At 42.9% G+C, this 19,467-nt stretch overlaps 2 protein-coding genes and 1 long non-coding RNA gene across 7 annotated transcripts in view; 2 read left to right on the plus strand and 1 right to left on the minus strand.

Moving 5' to 3' along the window:
* RSPH14 (radial spoke head 14 homolog) overlaps window positions 1-7,272 on the plus strand; it is a 72,226-nt gene extending 64,954 nt beyond the window's left edge. For 2 of the 3 annotated variants that reach the window (XM_079322850.1, XM_079322849.1), the window contains exons 5-7: window positions 4,278-4,503; window positions 5,628-5,764; window positions 6,747-7,068. In XM_079322850.1, coding sequence (XP_079178976.1) covers window positions 4,278-4,503; window positions 5,628-5,764; window positions 6,747-7,006 — 623 coding nt within the window. In that variant the 3' untranslated portion in view covers window positions 7,007-7,068. Of the gene's footprint in view, window positions 1-4,277; window positions 4,504-5,627; window positions 5,765-6,746; window positions 7,069-7,117 lie in introns of those variants that run through there. The other variant, XM_079322851.1, reaches the window with a different exon arrangement.
* A 3,996-nt stretch (window positions 7,273-11,268) lies between these two features.
* Window positions 11,269-14,985, plus strand: LOC306810372. The gene is made up of 3 exons (XR_013776447.1): window positions 11,269-11,366; window positions 13,934-14,113; window positions 14,885-14,985. It is a non-coding gene; the product is annotated as an uncharacterized lncRNA (long non-coding RNA).
* The window catches only part of SLC5A1 (solute carrier family 5 member 1), a 51,244-nt gene continuing 43,130 nt past the window's right edge, over window positions 11,354-19,467 (minus strand). For all 3 annotated transcript variants that reach the window (XM_079322809.1, XM_079322808.1, XM_079322807.1), the window contains 6 exons: window positions 18,614-18,721; window positions 17,553-17,703; window positions 16,491-16,659; window positions 15,249-15,464; window positions 14,861-14,963; window positions 11,354-14,079 (listed from right to left, as the gene is read on the minus strand). In XM_079322809.1, coding sequence (XP_079178935.1) covers window positions 13,856-14,079; window positions 14,861-14,963; window positions 15,249-15,464; window positions 16,491-16,659; window positions 17,553-17,703; window positions 18,614-18,721 — 971 coding nt within the window. In that variant the 3' untranslated portion in view covers window positions 11,354-13,855. The remainder of the gene's footprint in view (window positions 14,080-14,860; window positions 14,964-15,248; window positions 15,465-16,490; window positions 16,660-17,552; window positions 17,704-18,613; window positions 18,722-19,467) is intronic.

Below are 19,467 nucleotides of genomic sequence, written 5' to 3' on the forward strand. Positions count from 1 at the left end.
CAGCCCAGTTTTATAGTATTTCTAGTACTTTGTTGAATCTACTCCTTGACATAGCCATAATGATGGAAGCACTGAGAATCAAAATCCTGAATCTCAACATTAAACAAGCTACTACAAGGTTCTCAAACTGTGCTCTTGTGACAGGTGACTCAGAGATCTTCCCAGAATAAATTATATTTTTTCCATTTAAACAGTAGTGAGCAAGGAGTCGTTAAGGAAGGTTGCAGGGGCAGCATCCCCTTGCTCATCTTGTCAGTCAAGGCCTCACTCTTGGCACAAAAGGAAAATCACCCGAGCACTGTATTTGCCTGTCTAAGGGTCATAAACCCTTTCTTCCCTCTGAAACAGTGCTAAGCTATTGCAAGGTAAGCAAGAGAGCTGCTGCTCTGGGAATTTTGTCAGGATCACTTGGCTCCTCAGTGGTGAGCTCTCCCAGGGCTGTCCCTGCTGGCTGTGATGCCAGGCAGCAGATTCCCTTCCCACGGCTCTGCTCTGCTTTTCCTGTGTGTCCCTTCCTAAGCACAAATAGTTGTGTGACCAACACAGAGAGACATCCAAGGTGCCAACAAAGATTCATATTCTAGAGATTCTGTATTTCCATATTATTATTCTATGTTCCATTACACCAATAATCACTTTGTGTCCATGTATGAGGCACATGGTTCAGACCAGACCATCCTGAGTTGGAAACCAGCATTTTTAAGGAAAAGGATTTGCAATGTGATTTATGTAATTGAAAACCAAAACAAAACACCACTGTTACATACTGTAACATCTTTGTCTTCTACAAAATTTAACTTGTTTACATGCCCTGCAGCCATACTGAGAGAATATAATAAATGGCAACTCCTCTTTGGGCCTATTTGAAAAAAAATCAGGAAAGGGATGATGAGAGTGGCCAGAGACTTATGAGAAGGAAGAGATGAGTGCTCAGATAAAAAGCAGCCCAAGGGAAGATTACAAGTTCTCAGAAAAACAGATCAATAATGACGTTAACTATGTGGCTGTAAATGCAACTATTTGCATTTTGAAAATGCTAAATATTTTTCCCAACTACTTCACTGTACCCAGGGTATCTAGAAGACTCTCTGCAATTGACAAATCCCCTTTGGAAGGGCAGTATTTTAATGAAAAAGTTGATACTCTGATGATGCCACTGTATTTTCAGTGCAGGATTACTCAAAAGCCCAGCTCACATTCCCCTCCTATTGTTCCCTCACTAAGACCCAAGGATCTGAGGCTGCTCTCATTTACAAGGGACTCCCAAACAATTTGCCACAGATTTTGCCTCCTCCCTTTTCCCTCCCTAGACCTTTCAACCTGTGGTTCCCTTGGGAAAGTCATGACGAATTTCCACGTGGAAATTTCAGTCTCAGTGTTAGGTAGTCTCTTTTTGTTGTTGTGGATGGCCTTTCCTCTCCACCCTATTTCTCTTCACCACATTGAGACTCTTGACAAGGTCAAACAATTCATCTTTGTTTCTATATTTGTATCTGGGAAGCTCCCTCAAGTAGCACGACAGCATTTGAACTCAGACAGCTTGACAAAAACAGTAGACAAGAAAGCTCCTGGTACAGAGACCTGGCCTGGCAAAACAAAATAAATTTAAAAAAATTAGAACATCCCAAGTATTCAGACAAAATGAGCACCAGTAGCCCCAGAATAAATGCTGCTTAATGGCTGCACAAAATCAAAGCTGTTCTAGACAACACTGTTATCTCAGCAGCTTATGGACACAGATACAAAGTGGATTTGTTGGGTTTCACATACAGGACTGCAGTAAAGGCCAGCACTAAAAGAAGACATGAATGAGGGATGACTGAGGCAAAGAAAGTCAATAAACATTAACTGGAAGGAATAAAGCTGAAGGGTCAGTGAAAGCAGCCCTGGCTGGATGAATGTATTGGTGGAATACATTAAAGCTCATTGAAACACCCAGACAGAAAGAAGTGAAACCTGAATGCAGGTTATAGTTCCTGGCTGTGTGATGATGAAGTGATCAAGAGAATTGTGAGAACTTAGCAAGGAAGTCCTGAAAAAGAGGGAGTTGCAGCAAAGTGAAGATGAAACTTAAGGTGACAGCTCAAAAAATGGCTAGTAAGAATTTGAAAGCATGTACAAAAAATAGGAAAGAGTCAAGTACATCTCCTAGCATGAGGGAGGTAGAGGGAATGCTACAGCAGCAGTTGTTACAGACAGATGGAAAGTTCAGTTTAATCCAGCAGTGGTTTCTCTGGGCTCAAACCAGAGTGTGTCTGCACTGTGCAAAGAGGGTTTTGCTTATGGACTGTCCCAAGAAACACTGGAATCCATGTGAGTTAAAGCTACACACAGGTGCTTGAGACAAGCAGTGTGAGACAAGCTGTGTCACCTCCAATTTATTACTCTTCCTCTGAAACTGTACCTCCCAAACTGAAATTCTGTACTGATTTCCACAGCAACCCAGAATTTAAAAGTACATGTGGTGACTGTGAGAAGTCTGAGGATCCCAATTTCACGCACTCAGGCCACATAGTTTCTTTTCATGAAAAGCTTTGTTAGGAGTTTAAAAAGTTGCTTTTGCAAAATCTTGTATTTCACAGGCCATTTCAAAAGACTTGAGAACTGTGGCCAAAGGAGTTCTGGATATGATTTAACTGCTTTAGTCTGCTTCCTTGGGAGCAGTTCATTAGTGAGTTCCATGCTGCCTGGCATTCCATAAGGCATGGAGAATTCCCAGACATATTCCTGCTGTTGGCTGACCTGTCAAAACCTTTCTATACCTATAATGTACAATCCAAAGCTCAGCAATCCTTGTCAAGAGGGTTGATGCAGGTGATGAACAAGTTGGGCCAGGGACCCTCCAACAGAGTCCTTTGCCAGAGCAGTAGTGCAGGTGTCCTTTATCCTTCTTCAGGGACAGTTTAAATGAGCTGGAGTTACTCTTTGACAAATTTCTTTTGTTCCTCCAGGGAACAATATAGGGTTGGTTGAGTTTTTTTCACTGTGGAAGACTCTCCTGTATAGTGACACACAGAGACACAACTTCAAAGAACATTTTTTCACTTTCCTTTCCTGCTTTGCCTTTCTGGCACAAGGAGAAATCCTTGTTTGTAAAATACTGTTAGCCTTCAAAGTGAATTGTCTTGGAACTGGTTTTCCTCATTTGAATTCTCACAGAAGCTGCCCTCCAAATGTAGCACAGGTAGTAGAGCTGTAATATCACCCCAAGGCATTTCTTTGCTTTGGCATTGTAATGTGGATCCTAACAAATCAGTAACATAAGTTATTCAGTATTAGCAAAGCCTCAGAAATATGCACAACAGAATAACCTCTAGATTAGAATCCTATTTTTCACCCAATTATCAAGGTGAGGGATTTCTTCTATGTACAATCAAGGGTCATTAAAAATCTCTTTCTCACTTGTCTCTGCTGTGGAGATTCATTTGACAATACCTTGATGACTCTTATCCATAAAACTTCCTTATCTAACCATATATGAATCATTTTGAAAGGAGCCACATTTCTCATAGCAACCAAAAAATCAGTCTTAGCAACAAGACAAGCTGGAGAATTTTGTTTTCACATAGTTACTTGTGGACAGTACGTTCTGCTTTCCCCTGGCATTGCTGTTGCAGTGTTGACTTAGTAAAGGGTAAGAAATGGTACAAATCAGACTCTTGCTCATAGCAAAGACATCACTTGCAGGGCAACTTATGATCCCTCTGCCTTTGATGCTATATTTTAGGAGCCAGTGCAAGAGTACTGATTGCTGGAAAGTTCAGAATTTAAATTTAAATTTTTGCCTTGACAGAACAAAGAAATGTGTGAGGAAGCTGACAGTTCCCAAAATCTTGACTTCCCCCCATCATGGAGAATCAAAGAATGAGCTCTAAAGACCAACATCTCTACCTCTCTTAGCACCTGTTCATGTTGAGAACAGTTAGAAGGTGACTTTGGAATGTATATATACTTCTTATATTTTCCTTACAAGGATAATTTTGGGAGAAATATTATAGAGAAACTACAGCGAACATCAAAGCAATTGTCATGTTGGTTATTACCTGGTCTTGATTTCTTTAGAGGACTTTAGGAGAACTTTCCCAAAGAAGCAATGCTAAGATGACATTTTATAAAGAGGTCAGTTTTGGAGTGACTTCGATCTCTCAATCCCACTTCTCTTCTGTAAGGAAATGAGTTCCCACATGTGTTTTGATCCTCTGAAGAAATTCCAGGTGCAGGTAGCAATAGTGACTGCACTCAGCTCTCATCCACATTCCTCCCTATCCCCTCTGCAGGGGCTGGTGGTGTCCTGAGGGCTGGTTTGATTCCCTCCCTGGTCCTGAAGTTGAAGACAGAGTTGGATGAGATCCAGGAGTTAATCCTTGATACACTCTCCAACTGCCTCCGTGTGGAGGTTTCTGAAGCCCTGGCAGCTGGTGCCCTTGCTGTGCTGAAGGAAAAGCTGTCACACCCCTCTGCAGCCATCAGGAGCAAAGCAGCCTGGGTCCTCTTGGAAATCAGGTAAAGAAATCTCTCTAATGCTTAAGTCCAAGAAAGAACTAATTCCAAGAGTAAAAAAAATGCCATTCATTTACAGCTGTGTTCCACTACACACTGAAGCTGCCACATTTCATATGTAAAGCACTATCAGCCTGAATGCACACATGGTAAAACAAAATGGGACACATGGGGCTTAAAAAATTCCTAACTGCTATAAATCACTGAAGAAAGCAGATGCTGATCAGTCATTCCTTCTCCTTCTGTTTGTTTTCAGTATTGGCAGTGGAATCAGGATTTTTTATTTTTTTTTTTCCTGATGCAGCACTGCTAGGAAAAAAATCTTGCATGAAAAATCTTGTAGAAAGACAATTCTTACCACCATGGAGGTAGGAAGAATCTCCCTTATGGTTTTGGAAAAGTGCTCTCTCTCAGAATATTAGAAGTTCTTGTGGTTGAAGACAGAAATAGTCTGCCACAGGCTGCCACATACATCAGTGATGGATCAGAAAAAGCAATCTTTATATTAAACTTTTTAATCAGAAAATAGATGAAAAAAGTAACTTAAGTCCACTATACTGCAATCAGAAAATATAATAAGTGTTCAACAAATGTCTAGTTTAAAAAGGTCTGCAGAAGATGTAGTTTACATAGCAACTGACACTATACATCTCCTCATGTCCTATAATAAAGAGAGGACTTAGAGGAAAGGAGTGTAATTAACATGAGTCATAGAAAGAAAGCAAAATACAACTGAAATATGGACACGAGCTACATTCTAGGGCCCTGCAATGGCTGGGCCACATTACATATTCTCCTCATTAGACAGTCTGGAAAGAAAGAGAGAAAAGTTATCTGGGAGAAGAATTCATTTCAGCCCTCTGATTCAGCAGGTTTTTAAATCTCTAGAGGCTTGACCAGCCAGGTTTGTAACTCTGTTGCCACACCCTTAATCCTACCCCTGTTAGATGCAGCTGCCCGTCGGTGTCAGTGTAGCACAGGGCGCTGCTTTAATCCCCAGCCCGGCAGTGACAGGTGTGGCAGCGCTGGCGGCCGCGGGGCTGCGGTCCGGGCTGCCCAGAGGCGGGGGCGCTGCACGGGCAGCGGGCACAGCTCGTGGAAGCACCTTCACCTGCTTGTCTCCGCAGTTCCCACGCTGAGGGGAAGATCGCGGGGTGCCAAGAAGGGGTGATTCCTGTGCTGGTGAGCCTGCTGGAGGACACCGAGCCCCAAATTCAAGTTAACTCAGCAGGAGCTCTGATGTTTGCTATCGTCACACCGCAGGGTGAGAGACACAGGAAATTCTGTTGGGGTACCTCCTGGAAATGCAATTCTAGGGCAATTAAGTAACAAAACATTTGGCCTCCCACATTCCCCAATTTCTGACAGTGTTAATGCTCGTCGAGAAACTCTGAGATTAGGACATTTCTTTTAAAGTGTTTGGAGCAGCTATTATTGCTTTGTCGCAGTGCCTAGGGAGGACAGGATATTTCACATTTCATTCCCCTAAGTAGGTCAAGAAGTTATTTGTCTACTTCACCTGCATCATTTCCCTCCAGAGGGGGAACATTTTCTATTCAAGTCCAGACCACACAGAGATCCACAAACCTGGAGCTACACTGAATCTCCCGTGCTCAGCAGAGGAGTGCTGCTCTCTGGAAATATTCTGAGATTAAAGGCAGCTCCTCTCTCACAGCTGGGAGAGCAATGAATATTAATAAGGTCTGTATCTCTCTCTCTCTCAAGTAACTTACATGATACAGAAAATACTAACTGCTAAATTTCCAGTGTGATGAATGAGTAATTAGTCATAAAAGACTCAATAACCGCAGTTGTGTTCCAATCCTCCTCTGCAAACCTTCCTCGGGCTTCTAAAGACAACTCAGGAGTGGATCTCGGTCTTTGAAGTGTTTTTAAAAACGAAAGACTGGAGGATGTTCTTAAGGGCATCTAACACACTCCAATCCTCACCCCCCTCCAAAACAGTTTATTCTATCATTTGGTGCCTCATATATTTTCAGATAATTTGTTGCAAATTAAATACTAATGTGCAAGGCAGATAAAGTTAACCATGAAAGATCTTTTTTCCTTAAAATAAACAGCTGTGAGCCAACCTTGATCTCTGAAAGAAAAGCATGTTCTGCCTCTGCACTGCACCTCCAGGGCTGCTCAGAGCTGTGGCCGGGCAGGGAATGGAACGTGTCAGTCCAAAAGGATGATGCTTAGATGTCATAACACAATTTCAAAGCCAGTTTATTTCCCTGCAGGGAGATCCTCAGCCATGGGTGCTGAAGCCATTCCACCTTTACTGACGCTGGTTGCTGAGGAAACCAGCAAAGCGCGTTTGAATGCGATCAAAACCCTCACCCTGCTGGCGGAGCTGCCGGAGGGCCGCGAGTCGCTGCTGGATCACAGGGACACGTTTCAGCGGTGCCTGGACGATCCCAGCGAGGCCGTGCAGAGAGCTGCCCAAATCGCCATCACCGTCATCGACTGGAAACCCTTCTGCAGCCGCGATCTTTTCTAGACATCTATTGCCCTCTGTTGTTGTCTGCCTGTAAGAGGTACATGCTTATATGAGACCTTCAACACCACAACTCTCTTTCTCAATTGCTTTGTATCAGTTCCTCCTGGAAAGGATTTTGGCAACATCTATATTGCAAGTCACAAGCAGAAAAATGGAGAAGAAAAGTTAGAAAGTGTGGAGGTCTCCACTAGGAGTTATTGCCCAAGTTACCAAGATTTTCCTATGATACAAGACAACAACCCTTTTTGGTTTTGTTTTCTTCATAATGTTATCTCCTTTTTCATTTTCCATCAAACACTAATCAATAATTAATTATATTAGAAAAGCTCATAATCAACCCCTCCGGCAGTCTTGTCTGTACTGACAAATTGATCTAACAACAGGAATTTACATGAATTTTGCTGAAAATGTTTATTGAACATAGGATTAAGACCAAAGTCAAAGACTTTACTAGGGTATCCCTTGGTAAAGCTATGTTGGGGTCTCTCCAATTCCAATTCCTAATTGGAATTGCTTATAATAGGGAACAAATCATCTCAGGGTTTGAGCTGAAGGGCAATGGAAGTGGTGGGAAGTTTTAGTAGCATTTTATTCACTGGGAGTTCAAGGCTGGCCCCACAGACACATTGCAAACTTCAGTCTGCAGTTACAAGAGTGCAATTGAAGAGACTTCAGCAGGAGGCCTGGGCAGAGAAACAAGCCAAATGAGCAGGACAGCCCTGACCATTGTCAGCCACCAAGGAAGATGTGACAGAGCAGCTGGAGCAGCTTCACAGCAAGTCCCATTTGTTTTCACTTGTGTTTTGCTCTCACATGGGAACTTTATACCCAGAATTGTAGCTACAAAGAAGCTGCATCAGCTCTATAAAAGGGGTTATTTGTCAGGGCTGCTTTTCCATTCAAACCCAGTCACACTGCAAACTGCATTACCCTTACACACGGTATAAACCCTTCCTGTAGGAGTGATTACAGTTAGAATGTTTCTCTTCCATAACATAACCAAAGGGTGAATTTCCTCTCCTATAAAGATGTGATTTAAAACTATTGAGTCAGTTGGATTCATTCCCTCCAGGCAGGATCTTGGAGGAACTTTGCCTTTTAAACACATAAGGCACTCATACGTGATACATATTGGTGCCAGAGTGCATCCAGCTCAGTAAGAGCAGCCAGGCAGCTTTAATAACATGTTAAAGGACTAAAGCAGCACAGTGTAGGCTCAGCTGCTCTTACAGTACTGCAGGAAAATCTGGTAACAATCATAATTTCATCCAGATCCAACCTTGTCACAGCCTTCCCCAATAATTCAGGTATCACCTTTCAGTGAGCTCCCAAAATAATTAGCTTATTCAGATACAGAAATAAGACCATCCACACTGAACTGCTCTGATGAGAAGAAACTGACTTGGACCTTAAGTACTGCATCCCAAGTATCTGCCTGATCAATGCTTTAAAGACAATATAAACTGTTCCCCAAAAATCCTCTACATTGATTAGTGTTCTCACCTTACACACACACTACAGAAATGGAACAAAGCCTCAGGTGAACCCTGAGATATGGACACTACTGGGGCCCTCCCACATGTCAGCTTTTGTCTCAGCAATTCTTTGGCACTGTTACACCTGACCACATGAAACCATCACACTCCAAATACAACAGGAGTTCCCTTGGGCTGTACTGACCATGTGCTGCCTCTGCAAATGCCAGGATTTAAAGTCTGCATACAGAAAGCCATGAACCACTGTTAGCTGGGGTTTTATATTTGCAAAGCTGCATTATTGACAAAAAGGTTGTAGATATAATAATCAAAAGTCCCATGCTGTGCTGAGGGCTAATTCACTGCTTTGGGATGAGAGACAAGAGTCCCCATTTCATGAGGCTGGGAATTAATTAGCACTGTAGTTGTCAATAAAACAATTGGCTGGATCAAAGGAACAGCTGATGAACACTTTCCCTGGACTGACTTAGCTTTCAGTCAGGAATACTCCATAATAAAGCTGCCACAGACTTGGTCACAAAAATGCTGAAGATCTTTCCAAATCACTTCATACACATTATAAATATTTAAATTAACATCTCAGGATGTGGCACTTCACACCCTAATTAAACTCACAAAGGAAATGTGTGTGCAATGAGTCTCTGTTTTTTGCACTGTGCCTTCCCCAGTGCTCTGTGCTCCAATGGCTTTAGCACCAAGGCAGATTTTTAACATCAATGAAATCAATTTGCCTTTTTAGCTTGAAGCCAACAATTATTAAGGCCCAGATATAATTAATGTAGTCCCAGGTCAATACTGGAATTGATGCAGTTAAACTCTACACAGATTGAGTTTTCAGACCAGTTGCCCAGCAATCCTAAGCAACACCAGAAGGCAAGACAGCTGCATCCATGGGAAACAAGACTTCCCTCTGGAGTCTTCTGTCCCACCCAGGCAGAAGTCACATTGAATTTTTTCTAACAGTTTCCAGAAGGTTAAGAATGTTATGACTCTTTCTTATTGCAACTACAGACTCATTTCCCCTGTCCCTATATGATTTTAGAAGGCCAAGGAGTAGAAACCATTCTGTCCTGCTCTGGAAAATGGCAGTTTTTAATTCCATCTCTTCTTGTTTCAAAGCAGTGAGTATATTTGTTTCCCATCACTACATTTTCTATTAAAAAAAAAAAAATAAAACTCATATAGTGAGACATTTGTCAAAGGACAAGATAGTCTGGGAAAGTCAGATTTGGCTAATGACATTAAACCAGAAGGGCAGAGACAGCCACACACGAAGCTAATATGCTCAAAGCACAGGACCTATTTTTAGCAAGACAGAGTTTGCAATTTGAATGAATAAAACCCATTTTAAAAATTTGTTTTAGCATACCTTGCACATAAGCTTTATTTTAAAAGTTAGAGGCTCTAACACTGTAAACAATAATGCTGCACAGAGTGACAAGAAACTTACACCTCAGCTTGAAGCTCTTCCAGGTACCTTCAGAAAAGCAGGGGAGGTGCTGATACAGGCAGGCACAGCTGCTCTGGCCTCAACTCTGCCAGGTGAGGAGAGGGTGGGCTCAGGAGCTCAAGGGCAATTATTCTTTCTTACAGCTGTCCATGGTAGATGGCAGGAAGGAATGTTCTTCAGGAGGCACAAAAAAGAAACCTATTTTATTAATAATAAGGATGATAACTTCAGGCACTGCTTACACAGTCTTGCATCAGAACAACTGGTAGAAACTGGAGTGAATGAAGTTTTGCTCTGTCCTTTAGGTTTTCCAGCACAGGTCTACAATACACACTCCATGTGAAAATGCCACAACTCACCAAATAAAACCAGGGGGTTTTTACATTTCTCATCTCTTTAAGCAGTGTACTGCCTGCTGTTATTAAATCTGGGACTACAGATTCTCAGTTCAGCACAAGGGAAGGTCTCTGCTGCTCCCTTCCCTCTCTGTGGGTTCTCTGCTCCCCCAGAGTCTACTGTAGCAGGGCACAGACACCTGCAGCTGGCACATAAGACTATTAAACAAGTTAAAACTGCCAGAAGCTTTCCTGAGAGCAGCTTTGCTGTCCCTCACAGCCTGTGCCCAACCCTTTTCTGTGCAGTCTGTCCCTAGAAATGTCAGCTCTGAAGTCTCCTGGCTCAACACTTCAAACCAATGAGCTTAAGTGCTCCTCAAATACAAAGGCTGAAATGGATTTATTGTTTACCTTTGCTCCTCATTTTTATGCTGGCTTTTACTTTATAGGAGCACTCCTGGTTTTACCAATACAGGAAGGTCAGGGAGCTGAGTCCCCTGGCAATCCCAGCTGGGCTCCAATCACCACAATTTCCTGCACCTGAGGAGCTCAGCCTTGTGCCATGGCCTCATTCACCATGGCCAGACAGTCTGCTGAAAAACAAACCGTGGCTACTGCAGATTTATTCCAAGCCAAGTCACAGACCTTCCCTCCCCTAGCATTTCAGTGCATGAGGTTTTTCAATAATGAAATAGGAACAAATCCAAATTCTGAGTTCTAAGAACAGGATGTTATCATCATCATCAATACTAAACATTTGTGAGATACTTGGATACATTTTTGTGGGTGATACAGACTAAATGAACAATGATTACCCTTTTTCAGGATTTTTCCTAAGAAATATGTAGTATTTCCTAAATGGAAGGTTTTGTTTAGATTTGGTTTAGAACAGTGTCACAATTTGCTGATATTACTATTAAGTGCATATTTTATTTTATTTCAATTTATTAAAATAATTCTGTATATCTAACTAAAGTTCAGTAAAATAAGCTTTAACCACGTATCTCACCTGGCAGGGTAAGCTGGGATGTTTCAAGACCCCTGAAACAGAGCTGTGTTATGCTGTACATGCCATGCAGGTACTTGGTGCTGTGAGCCAGATTTATTTGGAGTCTCACCACTAACCACAAGTATTTCAAATGTAGAGTCAGACACAGGGGAAAAGGGAGTGATCACAATTCCCATCTCTCTGACAATGCCCAGAAGAGTGAAAGCTACTGCTTTTATCTGAGTGTCCCCAACAACAGGTCATGGATAGAGCACCCCTGAAAACTGAAGAAAAGTTATTTTCATCCTTAAAGTTGTGAATGCAATAGCTACCAACCTGAGCTGGCATTTAATGTTAGCTAAACATTACATTTTTATCAACTTTATCAAGTTTTATCAACAATATAAAGCAATTTTTCTTTGAAGCTTTACAAAATTACCAGAGTCAAGAGTAGTTGTCAAACTTTATGTAAACATTTGAGCTCTTCCCTCTACAACATCCACCTTCAGACCAGCCTGAAATCAGGTTGCTGAATACAGTGAATATCCCTGGGAAACTGTGGGTTAGATTTTCAAAACTCTGTAGTTCTGAGGGGGAAAATCATGTAATGATGCCTGATTAACCAGGAGGTCATCCAAAGGCTGCTCAGACTGCCAGGAAATCACTTGTGTTTTTTGTCTGTATCCAATAGCTTGTTTTTCATCCATTACTATTACCCAGAGCAAAAACCTAGACACCTAATGAAAGCTTCTCTGTCTTCCACTGTATTGTATAAAAATCCCATCACTTTGTGGACACCAAATACTTCTAAATATAAAATTCCTTTAATACATACAAGTCTTCATAGCTCATTAAATACAATTAATTTCATGGTCTTTAAAATATTCTATCACTGTGTTAAGGTTTGCACTGGTATTTCTGAAGTACTGACTTGATCTGACCTATTCAAAGGACCCTGCAGGGATTATGCTGAATAGCATCAATTCTACTGAAGAGCAGCAATTCTGCTGGAATCCAGAGAATTCGGGGTTAGATCCAAATGAAGCAAAGATCCTGCCAGGAGATTAGGGAGTGCTGAAAGCCCAGGAGGCAGAGCAGGGAGCAGTGGCACCTGCAGGGGTTGCTCTGTCCTGCCCTCCCCTTCAGCTGCACTCGCTGCCACTGCTGTGGCAAAGCCTCGGGAATGCTCCAGGACAGCACAGTGCCTCCAAAAAGTGCTCAAAGGAGCAGCAATTGTGGCACTGCCTGCCTGAGCAACCAGCATCTTCTTCCTACACTTGACTCCCCAGGAAGCTGAAGGAGATGAAAAGAGGATCTATTGCTTTTTGCTTTGAAGTGTTAAATCTGTGTTTTCCTGTGTCCCCAGCTGGTACCAAACTTACCGAGAGGAGACAATCAGCCTGGTTTAGCTGATATCCCACAGCTGTGACTATTCTCCTTCCTGAACTGCTAACTCATGCTGCCATGCAGCAGGAATCCTATTTCTCAATGAAATCTTTCCTCTAAAGATTTATAGCTTTGCAGAAAAGCAGTACAGAGCCCTTCAGTGTATCTGCCAAATGCAGCCCAGCATTCCAACACTGTGGATGTTTCACCATGGGATGGTTTGTAGCAGTCCATAGAGAGAAGCAGAACATTGACTCCAAGCCCACAGTAAAGAGGTCAATGACACACAGGGTGGGAACTGATCAGTAAGAAATAAATATGTATACACACATTAAAAAATATTTTAAATCTATATAATATATCGAGTGCATATACATAACGTATTGTCTCTGTATATATAATACATGTATTTTGTATAAAAAGCTTCACATTCAAGTATAGGTATATATTAAAATATCAAGAGAGGAGGACCTTTGGAAGTTAAACCTTATACAGATAATCTACTGTAAGCAAAATTCTTTTTAAGATCGAGACAAGTGTTCCCCAATTTCCAAATGTGATCAATTCAGAGGTTAGTGTTCCACTGACAACTGAGAAACACAACCCAATGGAAAGTGATAAAAAGGGTGGGAAACTAATAGTTGGAAATTATTTATAATATCAAATACATTGATATATACATAAATCCTTTACTTAAGATATCCCATGTTTGGAGGAACAAAAGGAATGTTCTGAGTTTGTAATACAGTCCTTCAGTGGTTGTGGGCTTTTTGCAATCAAATTATCACAGCCAAAGGAAGAGGAAAATTGAATGATCAGAGGAAGGGTTGAAAATCAAAATAGTGTCACCAACCCTAAAAGACAGTTCACAAAACCCGATATGAAATATGGCTCATGTAGCCTTGTTCGGAACATAAAATATGAAATGTATCACGAGCAGAGAGAATATTGGATGGAAATTCTGAAACTCAGCCTGGAATTGGTTCAATGTCTAAATAGAAATTTTCTCTCTTGAAATCCCAGTGGCCTTCATCTTAAAATTGTTGAAATTATGATCACAAAATCAGTGAGTATCACTCTGATGTTTTACAAATGTAGATAATGAAAATAAAATGTGTATCTAATTGTGTAAATCTACAAGCCATCATTTTTACTTGAACCATGCAGAACAATTTCAGGACTGTGATCAGGGGGTTATGCAAAGTAGGCATGGCAAAACACAGCCACAGTCAAGAGGATGATGCCATTGATATTCACAATGTTTCTCCACAGTGGCACTTCACTGGTGTCCATCAGTTTCTTCTTCATTGCCTCCTCTTCCTCCTTGCTCAGTTTGGGGCCCTTCTGTTGGTCCAAGCCACAGAACCAGTTGTAAGCTTTCCTACAGCATCCTGGCTCCTCCTGGTTTTCCTCATTAACTGGAAGGAATAAATAACACTCTGCTTAGAAAAGGTGAGTACAGATCATGGCACACAATCTCTGGGACTGAGGGCATTCCCATTCTGATTTATGGTCATAATTCAGGGGAAGCATTTTAGTACAAAACAGTATAAGAATCAAGTTAATGTTGTATTTTCACAGCTCATGTGGGAAAAGAGGGATTTTCTACATGTTCCAAGACACCTGTGCCTTTTGCAGCCCAGAGACTTGGCTTGGCAAACTATGCTTCAAAGCTTAAACTCCATTTTTTCAATACTTTCTACACACTTAATTGAAATTTATTGAATTTATTCCCGATTAAATTAATTTGAGGATACTGATGGAAAGGAAGTTGGGAGCAGAACCAGAAACCCAGTGAAGGGAGCAGGTGGGTTTGCAGTCTGGTTTCACAGTGCCTTCAATCCTGACCACAGCCCATTATTTCCAGAGGAATTCCCTCTCAGTGCTGGAGTCACACACAGTTCTGCCAATGCACAGCACCTCTGACCCAGAGCATTGCCAGTGGTTTAGTTCTAGAGCTGCCACCCAGATACCAAGAGAGTAAGATTTTCTCCATTGAAATCCACTTCACTTCTGATTTACACTGAGCTTGGGAGATTGGTAAAGGCAGATCATGAGCCATTTAAATTTGTGGAGAGTGAGGATTTGTTGTTGTGGGGAGGGAGGATGTCTTCAATTATCAAGCATGTTAATGTTCCTTCAGGAATGAAACAGGGATGCTCAAACATATGACAGAATCTCTAGGTATTCAACAGTTACCTGATTCACCATCTTTTTCATCAGCTCTGTCCTGTTCCTCATCTGCATCAAGATCAATCCGTTCCTCTTTGCTGTTCCGCAAGGACCAGCACAAGCGGTAAAGCTGCCACAGAACAAAAGGAGAGTTGGTCATGGGCTGACCACACAGAGACCAACCAGGCCAGCACCTGAGCTGCCTGTGAGATCACAGCATCCCAAATGTCTGGAGTGTCTAAGGCTATTAGAGTCACTGAAGACCTGTGACAGGTAAATGAAGGCCATTTCCTTTGCTTTCTTGCAGGAGGTGTATGCTGGGGTGGCTGAACTGTTGAGAGGTAACACACCAAGTACAAGCTGCTGGTTTCATTGTGTTCCATTTCTTAAGGAGCAGGACTGTAGTAATACTCACATGTACATCAGGAATGGGCTTGGTCATGAAGGAGACTGCCAGGATGACGATGGCAGTCACCCCAAAGAGGATGATTGCAAAGTAGAGATAGTGAATGCCACAGATGATGAAGGGGCAGTTGGAAGGGGCCACACAGCTGCCAGTTCCATAGGCAAACTCTGAGATCATCCTGCCCAGTCCAGCCAGCAGCCCAATGATTAGGCCCCAGAAGGCACCCTGCAGGCAAGGGTGTGACAAGAAAGGATCAAAATGAGTAATTTCAGGCATGAAAATAAACACTGAGCTTTCAAACAGTTGCTGGAGGAAACATGGATGTAGTTATGTGTTACAATGGCCTTGGCATGTGGGTTTTAACCCAGATGCTTTCAGTGACCTTATTTACAGCTCAGTGGATGAGTACAACTGAAAGGTGCAATGAACAGCTCTGAGATTATCAGGCACACCTCAGGACACTGGTCCAGACCATTTCTCACAGTCATACAACTCTCTCCTTCTACAGGACAGATTTCAGACATGGATTCTACACCCCAGGGGCTGTTCTCATACCTTTTTACCTTTGAGGGTGTAATCTCTGACAGCTCTGGCATGACGAAACCAGCCTGAATATTGTGTCATCCGTCCTGAAATGTGTGTCTGGTTTACCTGCTAATGGTCCTGAGAGTAATTACTTAATTCTCAGTACTGTTGGTGAGTGCCTGGTGTACACTACTCCAGCCCAAAGTGTAACAGACACACAGTTTGTGTGGGCACAAACTGAAATATGGGAAATTATGTTGAAACATATGGGGTTTTTGCTTTACTGTAAAGATGCTTGATCATTGGAACAGGTTGCCTAGAGCCACTGTGGAGTGTCCGCTCTTAGGGATATTCAAAACCCAACTGGACAGGATAGGTAGGAGGTGATTTATTTGGTGAAGTAGCTTGGTGACCAATATCCTAAATGATAACTTTCCATTATATGTTCATAGATTATGCATTTAACACACTTCTTGGCAAAGTGATAGGTAACCTAAGCTTCAGAGCTATCAATGGTGACTGTTTATCTATCAGACTATGAAAGAATTTCTTCAAACTCCTCTCTGAAATGTTAGGCTTTGGGTATGGAGACACAAAATCCCTGGGCTATGCTGGGATTAAAATGAACAGGAAGAGGTTGCTCATAACAAAAAAAACCCTAAACCAAACAGTTCTCGTAAGTCCTAAATGAACACGCAGCATACCTGTTTCCGTATTTGCATTTACCTGCTCATTGACACGCTTGCAGAAGATACCAAGCAGGAAAACAGCAGCAATGGGAGGTCCCAGGTAGCTGGTAACAGACTGAATATAATCAAAGAGCTGCCCACTCTGAGCTGACTGCACCACAGGAACCCAGGCAATGCTGATGCCAATTAAGAGTAACATAAATGCCCTGTAAACATAGCCAGATATTCAATTAGCCATCTGCTTAGAAGTATCTATGATCTATCAGAAAGAAAAAAAAACCCCAGCAATTAATCAATAATTTATATGTTCATTTTGTATTTCAACTAGCAAAATCAATTATAATGGCCAATTAGCACTGAACAAACAAAAGAAATCCAAGTTGGGTATTGTGTATGTCAAACATCCATCAGCATATGGTTAAATATGCAATCAAAACATAGAAAATCACTTTTCTTCTGTGGTTGTTATGTCCAGAGACAAATCAATAGCAGATGAACTAGACTAGTTCATTGATGCTGCAGCCTGGAGCAGCACGGAGCCCAGGAAGGTAATTTAAAAGCTTTTCCTTCAAACAGCAGTGGGAATCAGTGAGAATTAGCTTGGCTGCTTCCTGCACACTGCAGCTCTGCCAGGCAGCCCCAGTGGGCTGTACTGCGGAAGGGGGCACAGAATGGAGCCTGAGCCTGAGCTTGGGCCTGAGCCTGAGCCTGAGCTTGAAACTGAGCCTGAGCCTGAGCCTGGGCCTGAGCCTGAGCCTGAGCCTGAGCCTGAGCCTGAGCCTGAACCTGAGCCTGGACCTGAAACTGAGCCTGAGCCTGAGCCTGAGCCTGAGCCTGAGCCTGAGCCTGAGCCTGGACCTGAGCCTGAGCCTGAGCCTGAGCCTGGGCCTGAGCCTGAGCCTGAGCCTGGGCCTGAGCCTGGGCCTGAGCCTGAGCCTGAGCCTGGGCCTGAGCCTGGGCCTGAGCCTGGGCCTGAGCCTGAGCCTGAGCCTGGGCCTGAGCCTGAGCCTGAAACTGAGCCTGAGCCTGAGCCTGAGCCTGAGCCTGAGCCTGAGCCTGGGCCCAGGAGTGCTTGGGGCTGTGACCAGGGGAAGCTCACCTGCCAGCCAGCATCAGCTCCTTCTCAGACGGCCGGCTCCGAATTTTGGTGTAAATGTCCATCGTGAACAGAGTACTGGCACTGTTGAAAATGGATGTCAGGGAGCTCATGAGGGAGGCCAGCATGACTGACAGCATCAGACCCCGCAGACCTGCAACACACACAGGAATGGGGATGAGCCCTCTGTGGAGAGCCTCTGGCACCAGCTGTTTGTCCAGCCCTTTCCATCCGCCAGCTCCGAGTGTGTCTGGCACATTTATGTGCCTGACATAAAATCCTGCCTGACATTCCCTTGCTGGGGAAGCAGAGCTTGGGAAAAGCTATTTACAGCAGAGCCAGGGAAACTCTTGAGCTTTGAGCATGTAGGTACTTCCTTAGTGAATGCTGCCTGATTAAATGCTGGAATAAAAAGAAAGTAATATTAAGCAGACTTTTCCCAACAGTTATAAAAATAATTCTTCTTGTTTGCAGGAGAGTGCTCACTTGCTTGTAGTATATTTGTGAGCAAAGTATTTGCCAAAATAAAACAAGTTTCTTCTGCTATCTGAAAACCAGAGGTCAGCTACTTTTTCAGGTGGTCTGGTCTGAGCATGAGGAAGTACTGCAGGATTTTAACAAGAGTTATCAAAGGATGGGAAAGTAGCAAAGCTATCAGGGAAGTGCCATGGTCTCTATAAAATCATATCCTGTCTTTTTTTGCCTTATGAGCCAGCACCCACCCCACTGGGGTTGGCAGGAGGACCACAGGAATTGGCCTCCAGCTCAAAAATCCTGGCAGAGAGTCTTTCATAAATCATTGGCCAAGCAGGTTACTTTTTACCTTCACAAAAAGGGAGCTCATTTACCATTTCAGCACCCAGTATTTGCAAGCTGAGAGCTGACATGGTCAGTGTGGAGCTATTCTGCACCCACAGCTAATACAGATAATTCCTTTAGTTAATAGTACATCATTCTAGCAAGAATTTTGGAACTAAATATGGGTCCTGGACTCCCTCTATCACTTGTTTTTACAGTCTGACTTTCCTAATACAAAGAGACAACAAATACAGACAGTGTCTTACCATTTGGCATAAGCTCCACTACCAGTTTTGGATAAGCAATGTTTGTGCAGCCCACTGCGGTGCCACAGTGGCTTCGACAGATTTCAGGCACAACACAAGCCACCACATCTGAGGAGAGGATAATGAGACTCTGAGACAAGGTCATATAAACAACAGATTGCTCCCAAATTCATAGAGCTTCTAGAATGTATCTCTGTGTTGAGCCACCGGATTGACACGTTTGATTTCATCCTTGGTTTGCTGGCAGGAGGGAAGGTGATTCTAAGCCTCTTTCCTCCCCCTCCTCCTCCTCTCTGAAAGAATACTGACAAGTGCTGCAGGTCAAAAGAAAATCAGCACTCATTTGTCAGACCAGGGCTGAACGACACAAGGAGACCAAGGAGAAAAACAAGCAGAGGAACACAAAGCCCACTCCCTGCAGCCTGAACCTCTCTTCTCTGCCTTCTTCTCTTCTCTGCTGGTCAGGGAGACAGGAATGTGGCATTTCCCCATGCTGCCCTTGGGACTGCCCATGGTCCAAACTCTGCAGTCTGTGAGTGATGGCCCTGTCCCTCCAATTGCCAGCAGAGTATCTGAATTGGACAGCATTTTCCACTCATTCAGTCAGAGTGGGGCTGTAACAAACAGACAGCTGGGGAGGGATGCTCAGGAATTTCTTTCCCCTAAAACAGACAGCAATAGTAATAACAGAAACCTGGGATCAGGGAAAACAGGAAGGCCTGTGGCTTCTTACAATGTAGTTAGCTGAAGGTCCCTGGACTGTTTGGGTGAGAAGATGACAATCTAACAGTATTTGGTCTTTTGGAAGAGACAGAGAGATTGACAATGAAAGGCAAGCATCAAGAACTTTGCAT

The sequence above is a fragment of the Erithacus rubecula genome (genome assembly GCF_903797595.1).
Source record: "Erithacus rubecula genome assembly, chromosome: 19".
NCBI lineage: Eukaryota > Metazoa > Chordata > Aves > Passeriformes > Muscicapidae > Erithacus > Erithacus rubecula.